The sequence below is a fragment of the Alternaria postmessia genome (genome assembly GCF_024291825.1).
Source record: "Alternaria postmessia strain BMP 2775 chromosome Unknown scaffold_4, whole genome shotgun sequence".
In the NCBI taxonomy this organism is placed as follows: Eukaryota; Fungi; Ascomycota; class Dothideomycetes; order Pleosporales; family Pleosporaceae; genus Alternaria; species Alternaria postmessia.
The window spans coordinates 540,477-565,675 of NW_026260077.1; the positions used below are offsets into that span (position 1 = coordinate 540,477).

The following is a 25,199-nucleotide window of genomic DNA, read 5'->3' on the forward strand; positions in this document are numbered from 1 at the left end:
CAGTGTGGACGTAAGAATCAGCTGTTCGTGAAAGTCAAATGGAAAGGATAAAGGGAGGGCGGGCAGCATCGACGGAGAATAAAGCAAGATTAAAAAATTCCGACACGCTGTGCAGTGGAGACATGCTGATATGTCTACCTGGTGCAATGGTCGGGAATGGTCTACCGCTGCATGACAGTGGAGTGAGGGTGACCATTCCCGATAACCAGGGAGAAAATCACCCCGCGGCGCGTAGTCACGACTCCGGAATAGAGCATAGCAGAAGCCGAGTGGCGGAATAAAAATCGTTGATGTATTAGTAGTATTATGTCGCTCGAGCGCAAAAGATGAATCTAGACTGGGTATACAAAGGGTATATGCTGACGAGATCGTAGAGTAAAGCACAGGGCTTTTGTGACAAAAGAAACAATGAAACGGGTATCAAAGATTGCTTGCAGTGTATGCGGCAAGGTGGACTCCAGCCCCGCACCTTCCCTCGTCACCATGGCTCGGCAGGCCGGATCTAGACTCCGTGCAGCCTCCGATCCATGCGTGGACCAGGGTATGCGTCGGCAATGCTTCCTTTCTGTCCTCAATGCAGTTGTCGACGTTTTGTTTCTTTCTTTTTCGTATCAATGGGTATCTTGGGGTAATTGTTTTTTGGTAATCAAACGGGTATCCAGGTCGTCGTCGAGGCGACGTTGCGAATAGGCGCTGCGAGGAATTTGTTACAGCGACAACATGTCTCTGCAAGGCCTCGCATTGGTTCGTTCGCACACATGCGATGGGGCAGTCGATAAAAGTGCAAGTTTAACGCACCCAGGGCAGGAATCGAGCCCAAACAGCCTTCTTCTTCTGCACCGGCGGCCGCTTTCCAAGATTGGCCATGTAGAGGGCGTAGCTCCTCTCCATCTTCTCAAAGGCCTCTGCCTTTGCCTTTTCGCATTCAAGCGGGTCGTGGTCCCAGTCCGGGTTGCTTTCTTGAGTGTGGTCGCCGTGGTAGCGAGGAGAAACTGACGGCCAACCGAAATCTCTGACGAGAAGGTCTGTGGGCGGCAAGGACATTTCCATCTTTTCGTCAATGACTGAAAGGTTGGATACGCTAGAGGAGGAGGATGAGGTGGAGGAAGAGGTGGACAGCGACATGGTGAAATGGATGGTGAGGGGGATGCGCGGATTGCGACGCGTAGGTGATGAGTCGATGACGGCCTTGGGTGCGTGTTGTGCGGGCGAGACAGAAGAGAGGCCGAAAAGGGAGCGAAAGTGGAATTATAGAGAGAGTGTTCAAGAAGGTATTATGGGGGGGTGCTGTGTCATGGCCTGCGGGCGATAGGTTGGGGTGCGTTGTCGAGAGATGGAAGATCAAGAAAGCCTTGAAAGTTGCGCGGCTTGGAATTGCCAGGCCAGTCAATGCGCGTCAGGGGCGGTTGGTAGCCAGCGCCACACATTCCTTCCAGGCGCACGGCAGCCTCCAACTAGCGACATTAGACCTCATTCCGGCTATGGGACAATGCAAGCCATGACGTGCTAGCTGCCGATCGTCCCCGTGCGTTTAGATTAGCGCACTCATCTAGAACATGCATGCACGTTTCATCTGAGCATTTGAATTGCTGCATCTATCGCTATGACCATGGTACCCGTCAACCACTCTACTTTCGTCGCCCGCTCAGCGTCTTGTCCAAGTTGAATGCCGCCGAAATCAGCGCCAGATGGCTAAACGCCTGCGGTGTGTTGCCCAGCTGCTCTCCTGAACGCGCAATCTCCTCTGAGAATATGTGCAGATGGTTTCCGAAACTCAGCATGTTTTCGAAAATAGTAACCGCTTGCAACAGGTATTTCTCATCGTACGCGCCAGCCTGCCATCGTTAGTAACCAAACAAGATTAAGTGGGGGAACGCATGGCGCTTACTCTTGTCAGGGCCTCGACCAGCCAGAATGTGCACATGCTAAAAGCGCCCTCCTGCCCGCCTACGCCATCGTCGCTCAGGGCGTGGTTGTACCTGTACACCAAACCGGTACTCGTCAGACCGCCCTTCTCAGGAGCCTTGAGTATACGGTCGAGAGTCTTCAGGAACCTAGGATCAGTCGGAGAGATGAAGAAGACCAGAGGCGCAATCAGTACAGCCGAGTCTAGGACGTCGCTCGACTCGTAGCTCTGTATGAAGCATTCCAAGTCCGAGTTGTAGCCCTTATCCATGACTTCTTCATACATCTCATCGCGAATCCGGTACCACTCGGCTCGATGCGGACACGGAAAGCTCCTCTTACCTGCTAGGCGCAGTGCTCGATCAAGAGCCACCCACAGCATCATCTTGCTGTATACAAAGTTCTGCTTCTTACCCCGTACTTCCCAGATCGACATGTCTGACTCCTTCCAGACGGTACAAACATAATCCGCAATCTCTCGGACAAGAAGCCATTGATCGTACGAGATTGGACGTCCGAATCTATTCACAAGATAGATTCCGTCCATCAGTTCACCGTAGATGTCCAACTGTACGTGGAAAGCTGCGCCATTGCCAATCCGTACCGGTCGGCTGGCCCTGTACCCTTCCAGATGGGGCAGTTCGAGCTCCGGTATATCTGTGCCGCCCCATATGGTCATCATAATTGGCAAAGCTCCTTGTCGTGCTTTGGCCTCTTTAACGCGCTGGAAGATATAGCTTATATAAGCTTCTGCTTCGTTATTGAATCCCATCCTGAGAAAAGTGTAGATCGTAAAAGACGCATCGCGCACCCACGAGTAGCGATAATCCCAGTTTCGCGATCCACCAAAGTCTTCAGGCAGGGAGAACGTCGGTGCCGCAACAATCGCTCCGCTGGGCTCAAAGGTCAGCATCTTGAGGATCAGCAAGCTCCTGGTAACCACCTCTTCCCAACGACCCATATATTTGCTTTGCTCTATCCACCTAGCCCAGTACTTCTGGGTACTGGTTTGCAATTCTTGGACTTGTTCCGTCTCGATGATGTCTGGACTATGGTCTTCTGCATCACGCAGAATGAAGGACACGGCCTGACCTTCTTCCAAGGTAAAATTAGCCGTGACGCCTACGCCTAAATTCTGCGGCTCTGGTGACTCCTCGAAGACCACCCTTGGACATACACCGTCGGGTGCATCCCCACAATCGAGCGTCGCATTGAGCTCCAGGGATAGATCTTTGGACCTGAAGATGACTCGTTGCAGACCACGTCCCTGAGCGCTCTTACCCATGTCGGCGATCTCGGTAGTGTGCTTGTCTTGTGCATAGTTGAAAGCAGGGAAGACCTCGACGCACACGTCAACTTTGCCCCGCATACATTCTACTCGCCTTACGAGCCACTTCTTCAGATCGGGGCGCTCGGGAACGCTTCCTGTGTGGTTGCTTGCGACAACGTTTGCATGATATTTGGCATCCCAACTCTTGTCGTTTGGTCGAGGGAAGAAGTCCACGACGTTCATGACGCCCTCTTCCTTCAGGTAGCGTGTCTGGAGAACATTGCTCACGGGCAGATACTGTTGCTTGGTTGTGCAGGAATCGTCGCCAGTTGGACCTATTGTAAAGTGGCCGCCCTTTTCTTTGTCCAGGATCCTGCAGAAAACGGATGGTGAGTCGAAGTAAGGCCAGCACATATAATCTTGAGTTGGACGTATGAAGTCAGTATATGTCGATACACGGCTGGTACGCGGAAATCACATACCTATTCCACCGTCTGTCGCAACCATGGCACAAGTCCTCATATTTCCAATCAACCCATAGTCTTCGATCGGCATATATCCATTCGCTGAGCGCCGCGATGTAGAGGTAGAGGTCTGGGGACCCGATGTGACTCTTTCCATCTTTGGATTCTGCATTTCTTCTACCTTATGGCTATGTTGTCTGTATAGCTCGGTGCCGCTATCTCTATCTAACGGTAGAGGCGTGCGGGTGAAGGATGTGTTGATGACATCCTGGAGAAGCCGCGTGCCGGGTGAACCGGAATCCATCTTACCATCGGTAGATTTGGACATGCTCAGTACACTAGGCCGGAATAGCTGGATCGTTGTAGATACCACTGCAAGCGGAAGAGTACAAGCGGGCCGATCAAGTTGTAACGATCATCGTGATGCTGTATATCGGAAATGGCTGAGCCAATGAACGGCGATCGTAATTGTGACGTCACAAGCTTCTATAGTTCGACCTCGCTCCCACCTTCACTCGCGTCAGATGCAGCAGCCATCATGTTGTCGCATTATCACATTTTACACATTATGCTCAGTGTAACTATGGCCTCCAGACATACTAATAGACACGTCTTCTATTTTGGTATTCTTGGACATCAAACTAAGAGCTGCATGAAGTACTATGTCTAGCGTTCCAATAAATTCGTGGACACTCTAATCTCCAATCGGATGATAACAAACTATTACCACGAGTCACAGAATCGAAGCAGAAAGCCTTAAAAATAACGTTTTTGTCTAAGTGGAGATACATACTTCTAGGCACATATACTGTTCAATGTCCCCAATCTCAACAGTAGAGAACAAGTTGCCCACTTTGATGTCGGTATGCTCGCTATATCCTAGGACAAGACCGAACGATTGCATATAACTTAAGCTCGTATAAGGCGTCTGAGATCCCAGCTACGCGCTAACATCTGATAACAAACCGTGGAACTATGAGTTTTTCCACTCGTCCTATCGCAGAAATGAAGCGACACTGACATGAGCTTCTCGCCATAGTCTGACTTGTTCTTTTTTTTTATGCTGTTGAGAATGTAGGTTGTCGCAAGACGTCGATGACGTCACGACGTGTCCTCACATGTGAGAATGCCAGCCGGCGAATAACCCAAAACGTCACATCTGGTAATTACAAACATACGTGTATTACAATAAGAGAAAATGGTTACATAAAGTTTCCAGCTGCTTTCTTTTACACTCCGCCCAAAACCACTTCGACACCAACGCGTCTCTACAGATCTATAGCCCAACATGCAATCAATTCTTCACAAAGTCGTCGGACCCAAAGAGGTCCACCCGGAGAACCTCGACGGGCGAGTCGCAGTGGTTACTGGTGGCGCTCTTGGAATCGGGTACCGCTATATCTTCTCGACTGTTGAACTGCCACTAATTTTCCCCGCAGCTACGAAGTTAGTCGCGCGCTTGCCCTCGCTGGCGTAAAAGTAATTATGGTAAATCGCAAAGAAGAACAAGGCTCCGAAGCAATCTCTAGCATCAAGAAAGAGAAGGCAGATGCCGACGTTGAATGGAAGCATTGTGACATGGGTAGCCTCAAGGAAGTCAAAGAAGTCTTCTCTGGGTTGCGCAATTCACTTGAGCGTCTCGATTTCCTCGTCCTTTCTGCTGGAATCAACACGTTAGTAACACTCGCGTAACGAGATGCATGTAAGACATGAACTGACTTCGTACACGAAAATACAGGAACCAATATGGTGAAGACGCTGATGGTATTGATCGCCACTTTGGCGTGAACTACCTAGGCCACTTTTATGTTTGCAACCAACTATGGCCAGTGCTTCGGAAGACGGGAAAGATGGGGACCAAGCCGGCACCACGAGTCGTTTTCGAGTCAAGTGAGATGCATCGCACAGCGCCATCAGATGTGCACTTCGCAAGCATGGACGAGATTAACGATAGTTCCATGGATCCGACACGGCTGTACGGACGCACTAAGCTAGCCATGATCCTGTTTTCAAAGTTTGGTCTGCGAGACCGCGTTATCAAGCCCAACGGCGACAACGTATACGCTCTCGCCGTGCATCCAGGTGCAGTCAATACAGCTATGCAGCAGCAGTGGAAGGACGCATATCCGGGAATTACCGGCAAGCTACTGTCGAATGCAATGCTTTTTGCTGGTCGGGACGTTGAGCAGGGTTCATACAGTGCGCTTTGGGCATGCACATCGGACGAGATTGAGGAGAAGGACATGAATGGATTCTATTTCAGCGACCCCGTAAGATACATCTTTGGTTTTGATGCTTGTTGTCTACTGAACTTATCGACTGACGTATGATTACAGGGCCAACCAGGCAAAGAGACCTCTCAAGCCAGTGACGAGAATCTCGGTGCTGCACTGTGGGATCTGAGTGAGCGGATCATCAAAGATAAACTGGGTCAAGAAGCGCTTGTAGACTGGGCTAAGAAGGAGTAGAACTGTGAGGCTAGCATGACAAGCGCAGGTTCAACTACGTTCATCTCAGCATGTAATGAGTAATGATTAATATAACTACTACAATGTTCAATACCCTATCGAAGCCTGCAATAGTCTGATAATGTTGTTCATGTCACATGAGCTCCGGTTTCAAAACCTAAGAGACATGAGGCCAGTTGCTCCTTTGGAAACATTGCGACTTTCCCTCAAAAGGGTCTGGCCGATCCGTCCGCCCATTGGCTAACAATACCACCACATCGCATAGCTCTTTATATAATACGGGTTCCTGAATTTCCGCATCTTCAAGCAAGATAGGGCTATCATAAACGATCGTCACTATGACCTTCCGCAAATCCTTCGCACTCTCAGAAAGATTTTCATAAACGAACAAGATTGCATCAATCATCTCTGGATGACTATGGTAATATTCGGCTGCCTCCTTGAATCTCCGGGTGCAGAGAGCTTGAAGATCAGGCACCAAATACTTGTCGGCTACTTCCCAGAGCTGAAGGTGTAGCAACATGTGGCGAGGTGTTGGTGTATGGTAGAGCGCGAAGCCTGAGCCCTTTGGTATGCTTGCAGCGACGCGTTGTCGTTTGTGGGACACCTTGTCTGGCTGGATGTCGTCAAGAGTCGAAAGTGCCCGCTTGTTTGAGTTGCTTGGAGGTGCAACGCCAGAGTTCGGCGATGAGTGTGTAGAGAGCGATCGATACGCCACCACCACTGAGAGGGCCATATCTGTCTGTACTTCCGCGACATATGTATGGATTGATACCGCACGTTCTGATCCAGACCAAAGATTCTGACTCCGTGTCGGGTTTCTAGGTAGTGGGATGGTAATCAGCATTTTGAAGGAACTCAACCAGCATGTCGACCATTGCGGGAGCATCATCATGAAGTGTTATCACACCTTCAGAAGCCTCTATCCCAAACTGCGATGCGCTTCTAAAATACTCCGAGGCAGAAAAGATGATATCAAGGTATACCATGTAGCTATTGGCGCCGGACTTGATCGTGAAATTAGGCGTCATGCTCCCGGGGGTGCAATCAAAAGGCGTGAGAGTTGAGGTCTCGGTCTGTCGAGTTGAGAGAAGGAAGGCAACGGAAACCACTCATTGGTAGAGAGGTTTTACTCTGTTCTTTCTGAAGTACTTTCACGTGCAACAAAGCCCTGAAAAACAGGTAGAACTCTCACTTTGCCCCGTGCAAACACTGTGATAGTCTTGTTTCCTGTCTTCCGCATGTAATTTTGTTCGTTCGAACAGGCGGTTATTATATTAGGCGATAGGATGTGGTTACGGCACATCATAAACTGAAAGCCTAGGGTGACATCGTGGTAAACCAGCAAGTCCGTAATCGTGCTGTTTAATGGTTACTTGAAGCATGATCGAATCGGCTAGTGACACGAGCATCTTTTCGAGAACGATGTGATCTTGTGTAGACATCGCAGAATCAATGTAGTCCTGACTTCGATTCACGGCTGTGCTTTGAATCGTGATTCTTGGAGAGCAAGCAGACCTCACTTCGAGCGCCTTCTTCTGAAGCCCCAACTGGATTTTCTTGTCTTCTCCCGTGGAGGGTCTTTCTCCCGCATCTTTCTGAAAGCAATGATACCTTTTATCTCCTTCAACTGGTCCATGTTTCGATCTAGTATCGCCGTCTCATCCACCCCTTTGTCGAGTAGAAGGGTAACGAAGTCGACTTGTTTGTTCGCGAGAGCGTGATCGAGTACAGAAGCGGGTTCGGTATCTTTAGCGTGGATGTCCCCACCAAAGGCGAGTAGAATGTGGGCAAGCTCGACATTGCCGCGCATGGCTGCGAGATGAAGGGGGGCGCGTTGGTGGTCCCCCAGGATGTTGACAAGTGCACTCGGCTGTGGATGCTTCTCCAGCATTGTATTGACCTCTTCAATCAGAGCAGAACCATCCTCGCATCGCAATACTGTTTTGTGGAAATCTCTCCAATCTTCGCTTGGGTCTAAGGTGACGGGTGTTTGTGCTGAGAGTATGCTTTCATCATCGGCGTCCGATTGAGCTAGAATATCTTTCGAAGATAAGGAAGAGACGGAGGGACGCGATGAAGAAGTCGTGGTCGAGTCTCTACGGATCTGTACTGGCTCTAAGATGGTTTCCGCGTTCGAGAGCCACCTGCCGAGCACGGTGGAATCGTCTTCAACGGTTTGATCGTGAATCCTGTCTCGTGGAATGGGTGGCTGGTTGTGGTTGTCAGCGAGAGCTTTTCCATAAAACCAGTTATCATTCAACTTACTGCTGCCGTAGATTCTGAAGCGCGGCGCATATAGGAGGTAAACTCACTAAAATAGTATATTAGCAGTGTTAAAATCGAAGGTAGATTTGTACTAACAGTTGCGAACAGACTCCAGTGACTAGAACGATGTCCATCAGGCATTGTCGTATCTCATCGACCGCAACCTCGATATCTTTGGCCACCGTATTCATCTTGCGTTCCAAGTAGACTTTGTCGACAAAGCTCTCCGTACTCCGAGCTTTCAACTCTAGTATCCTGGGCTTGATCTCTCGAAATTTGTTGCGACATTGCGTGATCTTTCCACGTACAATAAGCGACTGCTCGCTATCGCTGTCATGCTCGGCTTCCTGGTATTTTGAATTGAGGAAGCTGACCATTCTATGCAGGTCCGTTACTTTGCGGGAAAGCCGGTCGACTAGTTCGTCTACCTCCCGCACAGCGTCAATATAGGTCTTGCATCCTCTGACGACGGCAACTCCGAGCAGTGCGATGGTAATTATGCTTGAGACCGGCTCGGCCATCGTCGCTTCAGGTTCGTAAGTGCTATTGAGGTCTACTTTGAAGCGGATCGTCAAAAAAGCTTAGAGCAGGGCTATGGGGTTTCACAGGGATATTGCTAGATGTGCGTGCAGAAGTGCAACAAACGTTACATGTGTAGTATTGGCTTTACTTGAAGAATGCATATCGTAAGGAGGCTCAAGGATGGAGGAGAGGCTGAGCAGAACGCGTGGAGTCTGGCCGTGACCAGCAACGAACGGAGGGACGGGTAATGTGAGAAGCACACGTGTAAGAGGAGTTGACGTAAGTGTCAGGTATGAAATGGTCGGACGGGTCTATGCCGGATAAGGGTTGGGTTTGACGCGCCAAGAGCAAAGGGCGATCTCAGGCGTGCCTGGGGTAAGCGGGGAAGCTCGACAGTGCACTATTGCAGATTAAGCAGGCAGCCGCTTACGTGCCGTCTACCAGCTTACCCGCGACGGCAGGTATCGCCTGGTCCAGCGAGGATACGTAATGTCTCGGATCTCATGATCTGGGGATTCATCTCAGAGTCGCGCGAACCTGCGTTCACCTAGTTAGCTAGAGATGCAATGGGTATAACAGACGCTCTCGCAGTCGCGCATCCCTGTTAGGTAAACCACAAGGCAGTCTGCTGGAAAGAAGGCTGAAGGAAGAACAAGGTGTCACCAATAAAACTAAAGCCATAGTGTGATGCAATAGCTGACCTTCGTGCCGAATGCGGGTTGGTAGCGTCTGTTGATTGGTCATCGTCTTCTAGGCCTGCGCCGCCTAGGAAGGGGCAAGAGTGCACACCAAAAGTAAATGCAAGGCAACCAATCCGTGGAGAGTAAAGGGATCACAAGAACTCATACCTACTGCTCAGCCTCCCTTTGGAAATTGGATGTAGGCAGAATGACGGTGAAGGACCTCGACAATACATGTCGTATGGATGATCGGGCTCCATAGTTGGAAGCACCGGTCAGCCTTGTTGGTGTCAGCCTATTGCGGAAAATGGACATATATTGTTGAATCCGGCATGTCGTCGCACACCAAATTAGGCTTGTAGCAGCATACTCCGGTAGAGAGTCTATGCCCACCATGAGAGCAGTATATTGTGCAAATACAGTTGGTAATCGAAGACTGGCGACAAATCGAGTACGCTCAACAGGCGCAAGACAGACGTATGTGCATGAATCAGCATATTTTGAGTGTGGCTGACAGTCTGTAGCATAGATAATCCGTTCTTGACATTCGATGATACAAAAGCCGATCTCAATACCGGAAGAACCGAGTTAGAAGAATACGTTTGGCAATTTGCGGCGTTAGCAGATCTCAAAGATCGGTACGAGTTGCTTCGATTCGGCGCTCGACTCGCTCGAGACAAGTTTGAGACTATCAGCAGATATGCGGACGAGCTCACAGGGCGGGAGAAGAAGCTTCTAGAGCAAGAGAAGGACAAGAGTACAGGATTTTGGAAGCAGTCCAAATTCTTGCGCGCGACGATCATGACGGCAAGTCTGGCAGGAATGATTCAGGGCTGGACGCAAAGCGTGAACAATGGCACTGCCTATGGCATGCCAGACGAGTTTAAGCTATGTGTTCGCAGAAACCATGGATGTCCTTCATCTGACCTCTGGACTTTTGGAATGCTGAATGCCGTACCCTTGCTTTCCGCGGGCCTCTTTGGCACACTTCTCGCAGATCCATTGCAAGAGAACTTCTTGGGGAGGCGAGGTAGTGTGATGCTCTCCTGTGCTATCACAATAGCCTCAACAATCGGTGCGTCGGTTACGCATAATGTAGGTCAGCTCGCAGCCTGTCGGGCTATCAATGGAATAGCTTTGGGCGCAAAAGCATCGATAGGTAAAAGAGAAGCATTGGCTTTGTTTGCGCCAAAGATACTGATGCTACGTAGTTCCTATATATGCGGCTGAAATATCGCCGGAACATATTCGGGGCGCAATTCTGGCGAACTGGCAATTGGCGGATGCAGCAGGTAGGTTCCCCTCTCAGGTACTCGAGCGGCATAGGATACTGATCCATTAGGCATCTTTCTCGGGTTTCTTGCGAATTTGTTGGTCGTGGTTTACGTCAAAGATTCCGCATCCGCATGGCGCATCCTCACAAATACGGTGCTTATCCCCACGATCCCGTTGTTGGTCATGATCTACTTGATGCCGGAATCCCCTCGGTACTTGATGAAGCATGGAAATTACCGCAAAGCACTGGAGGCGTTTGAGCAGGTTCAAACCACGCAGTTGTTGGCAAGTCGCGATTTCATGTATGCGCATGCACAACTGGATTTCGAAAGCCGACTGTTGAAGGGGGAAGTCAATCAACTTGGTAACCTGGCCGAACGTGTAGACATCAGCACGTCAAGCTTCGCCAGTGAGCCATCCTTAATAACACCAGATCGCGTGCAGCTCGAAACGGTCGTTTCGCAAGCGCCCATACCGCCAGGTGGACTTATCCAAGGTTCCAATACGGAAGCAACGAATGGAGGAACAACAATAGAGCCAGGTAATAGCCAGCATCAACACAGATCGCATACTGAGCAAAACGAAAATACCAACATCGAGCTTGCAGTTCTGAACAGAAGATGGAGCGATGTTACAAGCCTAAACCTCGATACTGAAGTCAAACGAGCGAAGAAGAAGAGTAATCCCTACTCGTATAACATTGGTGTCAACGGTTATTACAAGCGTTTGAGAGAGCTGTGGTCCAACAAACGGTGTCGACGGGCACTGTTAAGCGCTTCGGTCTCCATGATCACTCAAACACTAACTGGCGTTAATACGATAGCGTTCCTCGGCACCATAGTTTGGAACAATGCCATTACAGACAACAGCGACCAAATTGCCGCGATAATAGGTCTGGCCTTTGGAGCAGCAAACTATGTGTTTGGGCTACCAGCATATTGGTCCTCCGACCGATTAGGACGGTCGATTATGCTCTTGCTCGGCTTACCAAACATGGCCTGGTCAATTTTGGTGTTTGCCTTCCTTTTCAAGATCTCTGAATCGGAGTCCGTCCGAACCCCATTGATTAGCATCTTCGCTGTCATTTTCGTCGCCTTTTATGCTCCGACGGCGGGTACGTCCCCGTTCTCGATTGCAGCAGAGGTCTTCCCTCTCGTGTCGAGAGAAGCCGGTATGGCTGTCTCCGTCGCTATTAATCTCTCGGGCGCTGGTATATTGGTCCTGGTTTTCCCGTTCTTGTTGAATAGTATTGGGCCGACCGCTGCATTCTCAATCTTTGCAGGCCTGAACTTGGTCGCCTTCGTGTTGGTGTACTTGTTTGTTCCAGAGACGAGGATGCGGACGTTGGAGGAGCTGCAGTATACGTTCGATTTGCCGACCGGATGGCATGTCGCATATCGGCTGGGGTACATACGGCGGCATGTCTGGGAGAATTGGTGGAAGTATCTTGCTCGAAAAGAGGTTGACCCGCCTATCGCGTTCTATGCATGGGCACGAGAGACGTACAGAGAGATGGAAGGTGCCAGCTGAGTACTGAAGCGAGGTCCACTGGAGAAGATTGTAAATGGGGCGCGGAAGCTTAGGGCTCGACGCGACGCGACCCACTTTCGCCAAGCAAGTAACGTTTTGGTGATAGCGCGAGATTCTCTATAGAACATTCATTCTTGCCAAAGTACGAGTAATGTTGGGCTACTGCGGCATACACATGCAGCGAACAATGCGCCAATACAAAACACTATCTTCCTAGCGGACTACTTGAGAGACGAGAGCAGTTTGCTGTGCAGAAAATTCACCTGAGTGCGTGCGTAAAGAACTTCTGTGCAGGCGCGACATGAACACTGTCACGCTGTGTCATAGCTTTGCTCTGAAACAAGACAAGTTTGTACACGATCAGACTAAGATGCCTTGGTGGTAGCTTAGCGGTAATTCCTATATGATGCTTACTTGATTTAGAAGGTTGCCGTGGATGTGTAGGGTTGTATGTCAAGGCTACTGCATGACACCGCACTGCTAGTAGTCTTGTATTGTTGGGTACGGATCGGGCCGAAAAGGGCTACTAGTTGTGAAAGGTCAAGACTGCGGCTGCTTTGTACAAAGATCGAACGGGTTCACAGCTTCAAGACAATATAGGTGAGGTTTGTGTAGTAATTGTAGTTGCACAACTTAAAGGTGTAGCTAGCCTATGGTTGTAGCAATAATCTAACTGGCCATAGACTCACAGTTGCTAACTCTTTGCAGCTACTATCGCATCTTGACGATGGCTCGGCTTGGTTCCTCTTGAAATAATCAGTCTGTGTCCATATGTCAGAGGGAAAAACTTTACGTCTCATGATGTCCGCAACGACGATACCGTCTCTCACCATAAGAGGACAACCTACCCATAAGATTAGCAATAAGCACAGTGAAGAGCTATAGAGCACTCTACCAGAGATGGTGAGCGAGTAATCATCGCCATCCTTTTCTGCAACGACGCGATGTTCGTTATAGCGATTCTCGGGCTTAAACCATAATACCCTCTTCGGCCTGAGGCTCAAGTCCTCTACGAAATGTCTGCTAAGGATATGCCCTTCGGACATGAGACGGCTTCCGCGTAGTTCAAAAACGGCTGATTCCGATCCACCCTCTACAAGTTTGCATGATTGGCCATCCCATTCATCCATCGGGCCATTGACCTTGGAGATGGGCCTGCCGTCTATTTCAATGATGAAGGTGCTTGGAAGGGAATCCATCGTACTGGATTAGAAGACACAAATTGATAGTGGAAGCAGCTGGAAGAGTGCAGAGAACCAAGAGAGATTGTGAGTGAGATGGTTTCTCAGGCTTGCCACTCATTACTTCGCCATATTTATACAGGTAAGTGTTATGAGGATCACCTGAGGCTATAGCATAAGCTATGCAGTATAATTGTTTTTGCACGCGCAGTTGACACCCATTCGCAATGGCGACAAAGTTTGGATGCTGCTGAAGGTACACCGCTATTATGCATGCAAATGCAATGTAGACTGAACGTATCAGTGCAGCAGTGACACTATCGCTAGAGGGGGGAGAGAGGAGGTTGCTGGTATTAGAGCAGCAGTCGACAACCAGGACAACCGGTGACGCCTGCGGCTTCCAGTGGTATAGTTTCTAAGTATGCCTAGGCAAAGCATAGAAAGCAGGCTGTTGCACCGATTATACTCTCTTGGTCGCTTCCAGCTCACGAGCGAATATGCCCGGACACTCAGATCAGGTGCCACCCCCACCCCCTCTCACACGGTACGGTCCGCCCCACCGTTTCAATGCACGTAAGACACCCCAAAAACCAAAAACACCCTAGTCCTTCTTGGGTTCGTGCTTTCATCTACATCCACCATACAGATCTAACAGCAGGCTTGCAGTATGGCGACGCTTGAAGCGACGCCGATGACTGGCTCATGAGAGTACGTGTGAGTTGGCACGTTATGCTCTTATGTTCTACTGACGGTGTGCAAAACCATGCACAACCGCCAGACTGAGTCGCCTGTCCTCTGATCACTTCGCGGGTTGCGCAATCGCATCTATGAGTTGGCTGTCGGCGAAATATCATCGCTGAGTTGCGTTCGACCGAGCAGCCGGCAAAAGTATTGGTCTATCTCGCCTCCGCTAACGCTTCTGTGTTGGAGGAAGTGCAGAAGGCGTATTGTTCCTCAGTCTCGACGTGTTCTGTGTGGGAAGAACCAGGATGATGCAGAGGCGGTCAAACTGAGTTGGTGCGGTGATGCGACTATATAGCCGGAATCCCACCGGACCGACGTGGTGAGAGCTGATCGCTGCAGTCAGGCCGTGAGTTCCTGGCAATCACCGCATATTGCACTACTCATGAAGAGCCCTTGAGATAGCTAGGCTGACGATGGGGTAGCTCATGATACGATCGTGGGAACCATGCTCGACGATCTGCTCCCTAATGATCCCCTTCTTCCCTTTCCATTCCATTTCCCAGCCGCCAGCTCCCAACGCTGTCTTCTCTTTCGCCTTGATGTGTTCGAGCTCTTCAAACGTCATAGACGAGGTTGACCCAGAGGCGGCATTGACAGCGTGCCAGAACAAGATATCCGAATGACTCCATGGTATATCATAGTCATCTTTGGCATGTATCAACGTGATGTTGTAGCTCCGTCGTTTGTCGTTAACCTTGATGCTGTCTAACCGATGAATGAGTGCGGCGAGCTTCTCTTTGGAAGGGAACTTGGTAAGAATAAATCTATTGAGCAGTGCCATGAGCGGCGGAAAGACCGCGAGAGGAGAAAGGAGCGGAAGGGTGCGAGCGACTTTGTACGTCCGGGTCAGGGATTCTACATCGGCGAACGGCGCTACCAGTACAACTCCCGCCAGAACAATAGGGATAGGTTGTGAGGCTAGGTGATGTGTGAGCGATATTGCTACCGCAGTACCCATGGACTGAGCAAATACTACGATCCTCTCTGGTGGTATGCCTGCAGTGTCGGTCGCGAATTTGACCAATGTAAGGGCATCAGTAAGGAGGCCGGCTTCCGAAGGCCATCCCGTACTGGTGCCAAACCCGCGGTAGTCAATGGCAAGGACATGTACGTTGGTTGACGTCGCGCTCATGGCTCTGTAACTTTGTGGCCGCCACCCAGATCCCAGTGTGCCTGCCGCACTGTGGAGATAAATGACTAGTTGTGCAGTGGAGTCCTTAAGAAGCTGAAAAGAAAGTCGTTCTTCGACATTTGCGCAAAGTCCAACTGGCTCTCCACGAAGCTGGGCTTGGTGTTGGCGGTATGTTTCCAGTGGCAGGACGTGCCACGCGTGTAGAGTCTCGCCATCTGGGGTTTCGAGGTGAAATGGCGTAACTTGATTGCGAAGAAAGCCCCATTGCTCGGGTATGTTTATGTCCTGACCCCAAGTTCGGATTACTCGATGCAAGAAGATGACGTGGTCTTGTAGTGTTGGGATAGTCAGAAGCGATACGAAGCCAAGATAGATTCCGATCAGGCCAGCGAAGATGCCGAGGAGAAATTTGAGTACGTTGGTAGCTAGATCCATGACTGGTCTATTCCGTGTTTGAAAAACACAGCTGCGACGAGTTTTCGAGATAGACCAGAGCGAAAACGATGTGGGGTTCAGGTGGAACGTGCTGAACACTTACATTCGAAGAATGCGACTGCGAGATACACCGAAGGACATCGGTGTCTTTACGGCATAGAGGGCTCAGCATGATAAGATAATGAAACGCCAAACTTTACGGCCACTTGAAGGCGTCATATTCAAACTTTTGGTTTTGAAGCGACCGGGCTGATCTGCTAGGACGTGTTCGCGATTACGATAGAAAGTGATGCCTGAAAATGTGGCGTTTCTGTGCTCCACGACATGCACGAACCAGATACAAAGTAAACCAGTATCTGGTGTTGAGGACGCGTTGATCAGCTGCACGCGTCATGATTGTGATTTCCAGTCTAGCTCGATGAGGGAGCTGGGACCATTGCCGAGGTTTAGGCTGACAAGGAGATCAGCCTTACGGCGTAAATCGTGCGCATCATGTTCATCTTGTGTTTGAAGCCCGGTAAACTTAAAAGCCTTGTATCACTCCGATTTCTGCAGCTGTCTAACGCCTTTCGTAATTCTTTCACGAGACATGATGAGGACTGTAGAGGGGTCAATATAGACATGAGGATGCATCATCCACGTGTCACCGGTGAAAGTTGAGGCCCGAATATGGTTTATTCGCTTTGGGACAGCAACCGCGTTCTTCGACAATAGATTGTGAGAGCATGCGGCGGAGCGCACAACTTCTCATATGCCTCTACCTCCGCGTCTGCCCGTAAGAATTGCATCGTCGTGCGAGATGACCGAAGAAAGAGCCATCTCATGTGCTGTTATTGGTACCTTCCATACCCACTAGCGTACTGTCTATACAGTCAGAATCCTCCGTAGAATCAATCCATCACTCTTATACTCCAACAATGACCTCTGCAAGCGGGCCAGAATCCACAGTGACCTCTAATGAGGAGCAGCTTCGTCAGGCTCGAGATAGACTTTTACGGCATGTGTCCCGCCCTGTTGTGCACGGCTACATTGGACCTCGTTCAACTAACATCTTACAGTGCCAAACGTAGAGGTAGTCGATTCACGAGCGAGTAAGCCTTTTCCCTAATGTAGGCACCACACTCGATCCAGTCTTGACTAACCGGCAACAGTGCGAGGAATATCGACAAGGAAGTAGAGCAGTTAGAGCTAAAGAAGCGATGCCTTCTCACAAAACGCCTGATGCTCCATGGCCAATACAACGATTGGTTGAACGACTTGGTACTACACCGTACTGTTATTCCGTACAGTAGGGCATGGAATCGTGCTTTCACTGCTCAGATGCATTCTCGCCTACCACGTGAAGTTCGCGACATGGTCTACGGCTATTTGTGGTACTTCGACCCTAAGAGAACGTCACTTCATGATTTTGGTACGCGGCGCTTGCGACAGCATCATGATTTTCAGTGTTATCCCGGCGCCACCAATGTTATTCAGATCCACGGTCTTTTGCTGGACCTGGCTCAAAATCTCTACCGGGGCAACAGCCATAACATCACTGAACTATGCGACAAGTCCGCTCTTCCGCATTTTATTTCCCCGGCCTACGCCGGTCTCGAGATGGCCAAAGAGATTGGGATGTCCTTCTATCACACTGTTAACCTTGCTGGTCTCCTGCAGTGCGGAGCAGAGTCCATTCGATCTGTCTTGAACAAAGACTGTTTCGATCTTGGCCTGCTAACGATAGACCTAATTAGGACGTTGACTGTCCACTGTAAGATGGACCGATATCGTGCACCGCCACCATGTCGTTTACCGGCTATCACTTGTCAGCATACCGCTTCCGAGATAGGTCATGTCCGCAAAGCCGCGCTTGAGATGGAGTTCGGCGCATTGCTCGACATCAGGAAGAAGCAGGATTTCAAGCTACACATCATTCTCTACCAACGAAGCATTCGTATGGAGGTGCTAGCGGAGGTCATTGAGGCTCTTGCTAGCGTCGTGCAGCATCTTAAGCAACACGGTGCTTGCGTCACCGTATCATGGACCTACAGGGGACGTTAGGAGAAATACAACCGTCCACCTCCTCGTCGAGGTCTGGTGGACCGAGATATTACTGAATTCTTCGACTTGCCTCGGGCATTGTGGGTTTACAGCATGCGGAAGACATATAATGCGGTTTGTAGTCACTAAGTACACACCACAAATAGGAACAGTTGTCGCTAACTACTCCGCAGTCGTGCGGCTGGATACTACCTCGTCATTATCATGAATCTCATGAAGTTGATCCTCGGCTCGGTTTGCGCAACACTGATACATTCAATCATATCGTACACAACATGTACGCTGACTTCAACGAAGAGCAAGGTACCACTGATGAGGAGGAGGAGGAAGATGGTGTTAAAAGGGGAAAAAGATTTCGAGTAGAAGGATAATTGATTCGATATGAGATGATACTCAGACTATATATGCTGATCTAAAGGGGTCACATGATCTTCCTCTTTAATAGATGAGAATGAGAAGGAGGAGAATGAGCGGACCGATGACGATGGTACAGAAGACTATGACCACTGAAAGCTCATTAGTCTAGCTAAGATATGGAACAGAAAGCATTAGCATGCTTGTTTATTCCGCTTTAAGAGGAGGTAAATTTCAAGCTGCATACAGTACGAATGATGGTAGGTAGTACAAAAGATCACAAAATCAAAGACAAACGTCATAGAAATGCACATGTGTTGCTTAGAGATGGGGGTAACGTTCACACACTCATACTAAGGGTTACCGATATTGATGGTACTGAAACTGACTGTTCACAAACACTACTCATTCAGTACGCTAATGGCCTCGCTCTCAATTGTTCGTTTCACATCATCCTGCGCGACAACGCCATCGACTGCCCTCGTATAGCTCGGATATGTCTCCCTCATACCCATCTTCAGCATATTGCCCCAACGGTAGAAGACGACGAGATACGCGTCCACGACAGTAAAACTATCACCAACCACCCAAGTCTTGCCTTCTAGATTCTTCTCGATATATTTGAAACACTCTCGAACATGTTCACGGCCTTTTGCTCGTATAGCATCAAACATTGCTTCGTCCCCGACAAACCGACCCGGCCTAAACACGCATCCAAATGCTTGCCCATGCAACGTCCCGCAAAGCCATATTATCCACTCTTGTGCTCTCGCTTGCGCAATCAGACCTTTTCCCAGTAATCCTTTCTCTGGAACTAGCGCAGCGATTACGGAGAGGATGGCGGGTGTTTCGGTGATTAGCTCGCCATCTACCTCGAGGATTGGAACGCGGCCTTTAGGGTTTAGATGAAGATGGGAAGCGGGGAAACCACGAGCAGCGTTGAGATTTGTGGTGGAGAAGGGAAGACCGGAGGCTTGGAGTGCGATATGAGTGGCTAGCGAACAAGACCCTGGTGTGTGGTAGAGGTGGAGAGTTGGCGACATGGTGTTAGCAATGATGGTTACTATCAAAGCTATTCAGGTTGGTGGTAGATTGGGATACTTGGTTGCGCAAAGCCAGAGTCAATAGTTGGCATTGAAAAGTAAGTCTCAAAGTCTTGTCTCATAATTTACGAAGTCTGCAGTTATGGTGGTTGTCAGCCTCGAGGTAGTGGGGCTGTGCCACATCTACGAACGAATGCCTCAGCCGCACCTGCCCTCGTGTTCCCTCCACGTCAGTTCCGCTCGAGCATCACTTTGTCAGCTTCTGGCCTGAATAGTTACCGAAATAGATCTCAGTGGGCCGTCTGCCAAACTTCACAATGTTACACCATGTGTAACATGGTTGGCAAGCGAGCGGCCCACGCAAGCGAGCGGCCCACCCTACTAACTTTCTGCGCCTGTTTAAGCGCACACTACAGCCACGTTAAGAGATAATATATACAAATTTATATAGTAGATTAAGCAGTATCTTAAATATCCTTCTTGCATGTACGTAAGTTGTGGCCAGTCTCCCTGCACCTCGTGCAGCGCGCTAAAGCCTAGCGGCTAAGTCCTAATCGCGCACCTCCTTAACGCTCTTTACGAGAAATCTGCTGCTCAACCTCACGTTAAGCGAGTATATCCTCTCCCTCTCCCTTTGTTAAGGTCCCTCGCTTTTGTATACGCTTTTTCTTGCGTTGTTTACGCGCTGACGCTGCCTTATTAGCTCGCTTAAGACTAGTAATCCGATCGCGCATCAGCTTAGCAGAGAGCATTATAACCTCAGCCCCTTTCTTAAGCTGGTTAATTGCCTTAATAATTAAAGCTAGTAATAAGCTCTTATGCTGTCGCACGCGATTACGTATTAAAGTTAATTAAGCTTCAAGCTCACGTACGTTACTCGGCGTACGAGCCTCCCAGGGAGCCTCTGCGAGAGCAGCTGGAGTAGGCGTACGCAGCTGCACGTCTAGCTTTAATAGGACAGCGTCTGGCTGGAGAGGAACAAGGCCTGCGCCTCGAAAAGCTGAGCAGATATTAGATGGCGTGAAAGCTCGATCAAACGCTGCCTTAAACGCTGGCAGAAACTCAAGCTTAGTGATGTAGTTGATATAGTGGCGGATCAGGCTCTCTACTTCACGACTGTACGCGCGCTTCAATGGCGAGAAGCAGCCAACGTTAAGAGGTTGCAGCAGGTGAGATGAGTGAGGTGGCATACAGAGCGTATAGATGTTGTTCTCCTTGCAGAGCTCTTAAAACGCAAGAGAGTGGTGGCTCTTATAGTCGTCAAGGACGAGCAGGCGACGCGCACTAATAACGCGAGTCTTCGTGTAAGCGTTAAAGTGCTTTAGCTACTCAACTCCTAGCTCATTATTCGTCCAGCTGTTGTCACTAACTGCGATCGCCCAGTCGCGTGGGATATCCTTCTCCTCGTACCAGGCAGACAAGTGATACTGGCCAGCGAAGATGAGGAACGGCGGGACTAACCAGCCAGCAGCGTTAATTGCAGCGATCGCTGTCACCCACTCGCGATTGCCTAGCTAGATACTCTTTAGCTTGCCTCTCCTCTCTAATCCTGTTACGACAAGCTAAGTCGTGATCTTGCCCATCATAAAGCCAGCTTTGTTAAAGTTATAGACGTCCTTGTCGCAGATGCCGTACTTAGCCTTTGTCTCCTCTATAAGCTTAAACTAGGAGCTAATTAGGACTAGATCCTTACACAGAGCTCGCTGCCTATCGTACGCTCGATTAAAACGCGTCGTAAGACTGTCTGTACGTTTAACGAAGTTAGCTAGCTACTTCTGGCCAACCTGGCCTGCGTCGCGCGCAGCTAGCAGCTTATCAGCCATATTACGTATGGCTGCGTACGTAGGCGAAAATCCACGTTAATCTAGATCAACTATATAGCTAATAATCACCTCCTCTTCTAACTGGGTGAGCTTCCTTGAGTTAGGTAGGCAATTGCGTCGGGCAGGCTTTCTAGCGCGTCGGCGTCAGAGCGTTGTTCAGGGGACTTTAAATGTCTGCGCAGCATCTCTTACAGACTAAATTTAGCTTCTATTAATAGCTAAGATTGCAAGGTGTATACTAGCCTTAGAAGAGGTCAGTAGGGGTTGAATTGGAGGAGCTATAATAGGGAGGAGTTCACAAGGCGCAGAAAGTTAGTAGGGTGGGCCGCTCGCTTGCGTGGGCCGCTCGCTTGCCAACCATGTTAGGCCACAGACCGGTCACTGGGGCAAGCTTTGGCGAGTAGGCAACATGGACAGTATCCTTTGTCTAAGGCGTTCGCTAGGCTCTCGTTAGCTTCCCAAATGACAACCACATAGTGTGTTTGAAGGCAGGTGCAAGCAATAACAAACAAATGTCTTCGTAAGATTTCGATGACCAGACGCCTGGCAGTTATCAAACAACATCAAGGTCGAAACCCACTTCTACTAACGCCTGGAACACCTTCTAAGTCGTTACTACTGCGTTACAGCCCTCAATCCTTGTAACACTAAACCAAACATAACACCCCTCGCAACCCTAGGTTCCTGCAAACAATCAAACACCTTACCCAATGCCTCTCCACTAGCAGCCTGTCCCATAACACTCGTTAGCGCTTGAGGCATACCTCTCTCCATCAACAACTTCTTTGCTTTAATCCTCAATTTCTCCTTCTCTTCTTCGCTCATCTCCTTGGGCCATGTTTTCAGCTCCTCTTCTGTTGGCAACCCGTTCTCCCGGATCTTTCTAATATGGTATGCTAGACCAGCGTCAGAGGCGTTGTCGTCGAGAACGGTGGTCTGCAGGAGCGATGTGATGGAGGAGAGCTGTGGGTTTCCGGGTCGTAGGAGAAATGATTTTGCGGCGTTGAGGAGCGTGCGGCGGAGTGTCCAGGCGGAGGAGAGAGTGTAGAGTTCATTTATGACTGCGAAAAATAGTTCGATGAGGACTGTGGTCTCGGGCTCGGACAATGACGTGTGCATGGTTGCTGGACGGGACTTGAGTGGTGATTTGGCCGGAGAAGAGGTCAACGATGGAGCTGAGGGCCGACGAGGTAGTGAGGGCACAGAGTCTGTTGATAGCCTCGAAGACTGCGAAGGCTTATGGGCGTGTGCTGGCTCTGATTGATTGCGCATCGTGCTATAATCGTCGGGGATTTCGCTAGGCATTGGTGGCAAGTTGATGAGTTGATCACCTCCCATCATGGGACTGAGATCTTCGATTTTCTCACGCATGCTTGGTGCGCGACTATTGCTCCGGGAGCCATACCTGGAGGATCTCCCGGAACGTTTGCCGTCGCCGTCAGGATTATAAGATGGTCGACGTTCCATGGGCGCCTCACGGCCTGGTTGCTGATCGATGACGGGCGAATGAGGATCGCGTACAGAATCTATGGATGTACGTTTGGTTACCAGGGACAAGGTGCTCTCTGAACGAATATGCGTAGGAAGTTCGGAAACGGTCGACTCTGCTCTGCTTTGTCGTGTTTGGATTGGCGCCGTGTTGGACGATGTACGACTAAGGGGACTTCCGGTTGCGTTCGCATTGGCGATGTTGCTGACCGACTCGCGGTTCTTCTTTCCTGAAAGCGGTGCTGCTACGCTACCTAGTACTCCAGTAACACCACCAAAAAGGGCCTTGCCACCACCAGCAACTTCTTTGGGGGCCTTTGAAAGTACGCCCATCATCCCCTTACCAACTGTGTCGAAGGTCTGACCCGCCCAACCGATTCCTGGAAAGCCACCACCAGGCGTCTTTCCGGAGCCCAATTCTTTGTCCAAGAAGCGCTTCATACCTTCACTTTCAGCAAGTGGTTGGTATTTCACGGCATCGTTGAGATAGCGCTCCAACTCCCCACGCAATGACGCCTTGGTGTGACCTTTCCATGGCGGCAATGTAGCGTGTGCTTCGTTGAAGCCTGAAGTCCCGGTGATAGCTGCTATCCGACGTATGACCTCATGTAATGTTTCAAACTCGGCATACTTGCGTGCCGTCATCCAACCGGTGTGATGATTTGACTTTGGTTCGATCTGAATCAGATATTCTGCCGTCGGTTTGGCCTTGATTGTGCCCTTCTCTCCAGGCATGCTATCGTCAAAGATCGACATGGTACTGTTGTGTAGTGTTAGTGGTGGCGGCGCAGGAGGCGGGTTGTCCATAAGTGCGGTAGGCGGCTGGGGTAGTACAAGCTGGTCGAAGCTTGTGAATGCTTTCTTCACTTCTTGGGCTGGTGGTTCTTCGGGGCCCCTTGGTGGAGATGCTGGTGTGGCTTCTGAGAAGGATCGACCAGAAAGCCCAGAGATGCCCAAGTCTGTATGGTCGGCATCACCATGCGCGTCGCTCTCCGAAGACGACGGGGTGACTATTCCTTGAGTGGTACTCTCGGATTGGTCGTCGTTCAGGGTTGACGTGGATGCACTTTGCCGTTGCTGCTGCTTGAGCCGCTTTGCATCTTCTTCGGCTATCATCTGACTCAAAAGCTGAGCCTCTCGCATTGCATCGTCCATGGCTTCCTGGGCTTTGCTCATGACGCGCTTGTGTTCCCTCTTCTCAGCCGTGGCCACTGTTTCTGTTTCGTCAAATTCCTTTTGTGCAGCCTTCTTTACACTTTGCAATTGTTCTGAAGAACCCTCGACGCCTGCGTCAATAGCATTCAGGAGTTCCGGCTCGCCCTCTTCCAAGAGATAGACGATCCATCCATTGATCCACTCTGGCTTGGAACAGCTCACGACAATCATCTCAAGGATAAGCTTCGCTAGTATCTGGTGTAGGAACGCCCGTGCCGGCATGCAGTTGTCTAAGACGCGTACAGCAAGTTAGCGTAGGCGCATGGGTTCGGCATACCAAATGTACTCACACGTCTTTGGTTCCAAGTAGTTTTGTAGGATATCTTCAGCTGCCACACTGAACTGCTTCATCTGGTAGTCTGGATCCAGAATGTTGGCGAGGGTGCTATCTCGCTTCATCTTGAGGTAAATGTCAACTGCTTCGGTCGGCACATCGCCGGGGGAGGCTTGGATTGCAGCAGCGATCTCTTGCAGCAATATGATGAAGAAGGAGGATGAGCGCGTCACAAAGTCAAGGAAGTTGTCGGCTGGTCGCTTTCGGGAGAGGTGTGCAGAGATGGAAAGCATGAAAGCGGTGAAGGTCTGGCGGCACGAGTTGGGGAATGAGTCTTCGAAGGGCAGTAGGGGTGAATACCACCACCTGCGTTATATTAGAACAGCATCTAGACACTGCGCGGAGGACATACTTGACATAGTCACGAATGACTGCATCCGTCAACTCCGTCAGCGCAGCGGCGGTCTCTGGCTTGAAGTCCGAGTAGTCGAGCGTCTTGCCCGAATACAGCTGCACGTTGAAGTCGGAGCTGGCGTCTCTGGTGTGGCTCTGCTCGTGTGTCTTGTCGCTCCGCCAGTCCAGCACACGCTGCGCTATGTCGACGGCCAGTTGCCGCTTCCTCGCATCGGCGCTCTTTCCCTGTGTCTCCCTGCTGTCGCCGCCATGGTGCCCCTCCCACGTCGCGTGCAGGACAACGCCGCCTACAACGCCTATGAGGACCAGCCCAACGCGGCCGAGGATGAGATAGGTGCCTGCGCCTAGGCCGGCCAGACAGGCGCCGAGCGTCTCATTGCTCGCCGTCGCCAAGAAGTGTAGGGTGCGATCTGTGAGGGCCTTGACATCCAAGGGCGTCGCGCTCGATTCTGTCTTTGTCGCGTCCGTCTCCGGCGTCACGGCGGAGCCATCGGCGAGCGAGTCATGGTGGTGATGGAGTGCGGAGGTGGGCGGGCTCGGGGGTGGCTGAACGGGGTCGCTCATGGTGGTTGGATGTGCGCGAACATTGGGGTTTGCTGCTGTGCTGGGGAGAGTCGTGGCCTGCACTCAAGCATGGTCCAGTGCAGCAGACTGGAATATGTGGCGTCTCC

At 50.3% G+C, this 25,199-nt stretch overlaps 10 protein-coding genes across 10 annotated transcripts; 3 read left to right on the top strand and 7 right to left on the bottom strand.

Moving 5' to 3' along the window:
* Positions 1-789: 789 nt before the first annotated feature.
* On the bottom strand, positions 790-1,125 carry J4E82_001210 (uncharacterized protein; the record flags this gene model as incomplete). The annotated part of the gene is made up of 1 exon (XM_051727526.1): positions 790-1,125. One exon carries the CDS (start codon positions 1,123-1,125, stop codon positions 790-792), a length of 336 nt encoding a protein of 111 aa, XP_051592839.1.
* Positions 1,126-1,628: 503 nt separating this feature from the next.
* J4E82_001211 (uncharacterized protein) lies at positions 1,629-3,967 on the bottom strand (the record flags this gene model as incomplete). Its single annotated transcript, XM_051727527.1, has 3 exons — positions 1,629-1,835; positions 1,889-3,594; positions 3,658-3,967. The coding sequence occupies 3 exons, from the start codon at positions 3,965-3,967 to the stop codon at positions 1,629-1,631; spliced, it is 2,223 nt and encodes a 740-aa protein (XP_051592840.1).
* A 960-nt stretch (positions 3,968-4,927) lies between these two features.
* J4E82_001212 (uncharacterized protein) lies at positions 4,928-6,107 on the top strand (the record flags this gene model as incomplete). Its single annotated transcript, XM_051727528.1, has 4 exons — positions 4,928-5,028; positions 5,079-5,312; positions 5,378-5,909; positions 5,976-6,107. The coding sequence occupies 4 exons, from the start codon at positions 4,928-4,930 to the stop codon at positions 6,105-6,107; spliced, it is 999 nt and encodes a 332-aa protein (XP_051592841.1).
* A 157-nt stretch (positions 6,108-6,264) lies between these two features.
* J4E82_001213 (uncharacterized protein) lies at positions 6,265-6,630 on the bottom strand (the record flags this gene model as incomplete). Its single annotated transcript, XM_051727529.1, has 1 exon — positions 6,265-6,630. One exon carries the CDS (start codon positions 6,628-6,630, stop codon positions 6,265-6,267), a length of 366 nt encoding a protein of 121 aa, XP_051592842.1.
* Positions 6,631-7,626: 996 nt separating this feature from the next.
* Positions 7,627-8,896, bottom strand: J4E82_001214 (uncharacterized protein; the record flags this gene model as incomplete). Its single annotated transcript, XM_051727530.1, has 3 exons — positions 7,627-8,319; positions 8,376-8,421; positions 8,472-8,896. The coding sequence occupies 3 exons, from the start codon at positions 8,894-8,896 to the stop codon at positions 7,627-7,629; spliced, it is 1,164 nt and encodes a 387-aa protein (XP_051592843.1).
* A 1,075-nt stretch (positions 8,897-9,971) lies between these two features.
* Positions 9,972-12,382, top strand: J4E82_001215 (uncharacterized protein; the record flags this gene model as incomplete). Its single annotated transcript, XM_051727531.1, has 4 exons — positions 9,972-10,054; positions 10,102-10,736; positions 10,789-10,869; positions 10,920-12,382. The coding sequence occupies 4 exons, from the start codon at positions 9,972-9,974 to the stop codon at positions 12,380-12,382; spliced, it is 2,262 nt and encodes a 753-aa protein (XP_051592844.1).
* A 2,301-nt stretch (positions 12,383-14,683) lies between these two features.
* On the bottom strand, positions 14,684-15,874 carry J4E82_001216 (uncharacterized protein; the record flags this gene model as incomplete). Its single annotated transcript, XM_051727532.1, has 1 exon — positions 14,684-15,874. One exon carries the CDS (start codon positions 15,872-15,874, stop codon positions 14,684-14,686), a length of 1,191 nt encoding a protein of 396 aa, XP_051592845.1.
* Positions 15,875-16,791: 917 nt separating this feature from the next.
* J4E82_001217 (uncharacterized protein) lies at positions 16,792-17,917 on the top strand (the record flags this gene model as incomplete). The annotated part of the gene is made up of 3 exons (XM_051727533.1): positions 16,792-16,877; positions 16,933-16,965; positions 17,026-17,917. The coding sequence occupies 3 exons, from the start codon at positions 16,792-16,794 to the stop codon at positions 17,915-17,917; spliced, it is 1,011 nt and encodes a 336-aa protein (XP_051592846.1).
* Positions 17,918-18,672: 755 nt separating this feature from the next.
* On the bottom strand, positions 18,673-19,314 carry J4E82_001218 (uncharacterized protein; the record flags this gene model as incomplete). The annotated part of the gene is made up of 1 exon (XM_051727534.1): positions 18,673-19,314. The coding sequence occupies one exon, from the start codon at positions 19,312-19,314 to the stop codon at positions 18,673-18,675; it is 642 nt and encodes a 213-aa protein (XP_051592847.1).
* Positions 19,315-21,752: 2,438 nt separating this feature from the next.
* J4E82_001219 (uncharacterized protein) lies at positions 21,753-25,092 on the bottom strand (the record flags this gene model as incomplete). Its single annotated transcript, XM_051727535.1, has 3 exons — positions 21,753-24,070; positions 24,131-24,480; positions 24,527-25,092. 3 exons carry the CDS (start codon positions 25,090-25,092, stop codon positions 21,753-21,755), a joined length of 3,234 nt encoding a protein of 1,077 aa, XP_051592848.1.
* Positions 25,093-25,199: the final 107 nt, after the last annotated feature.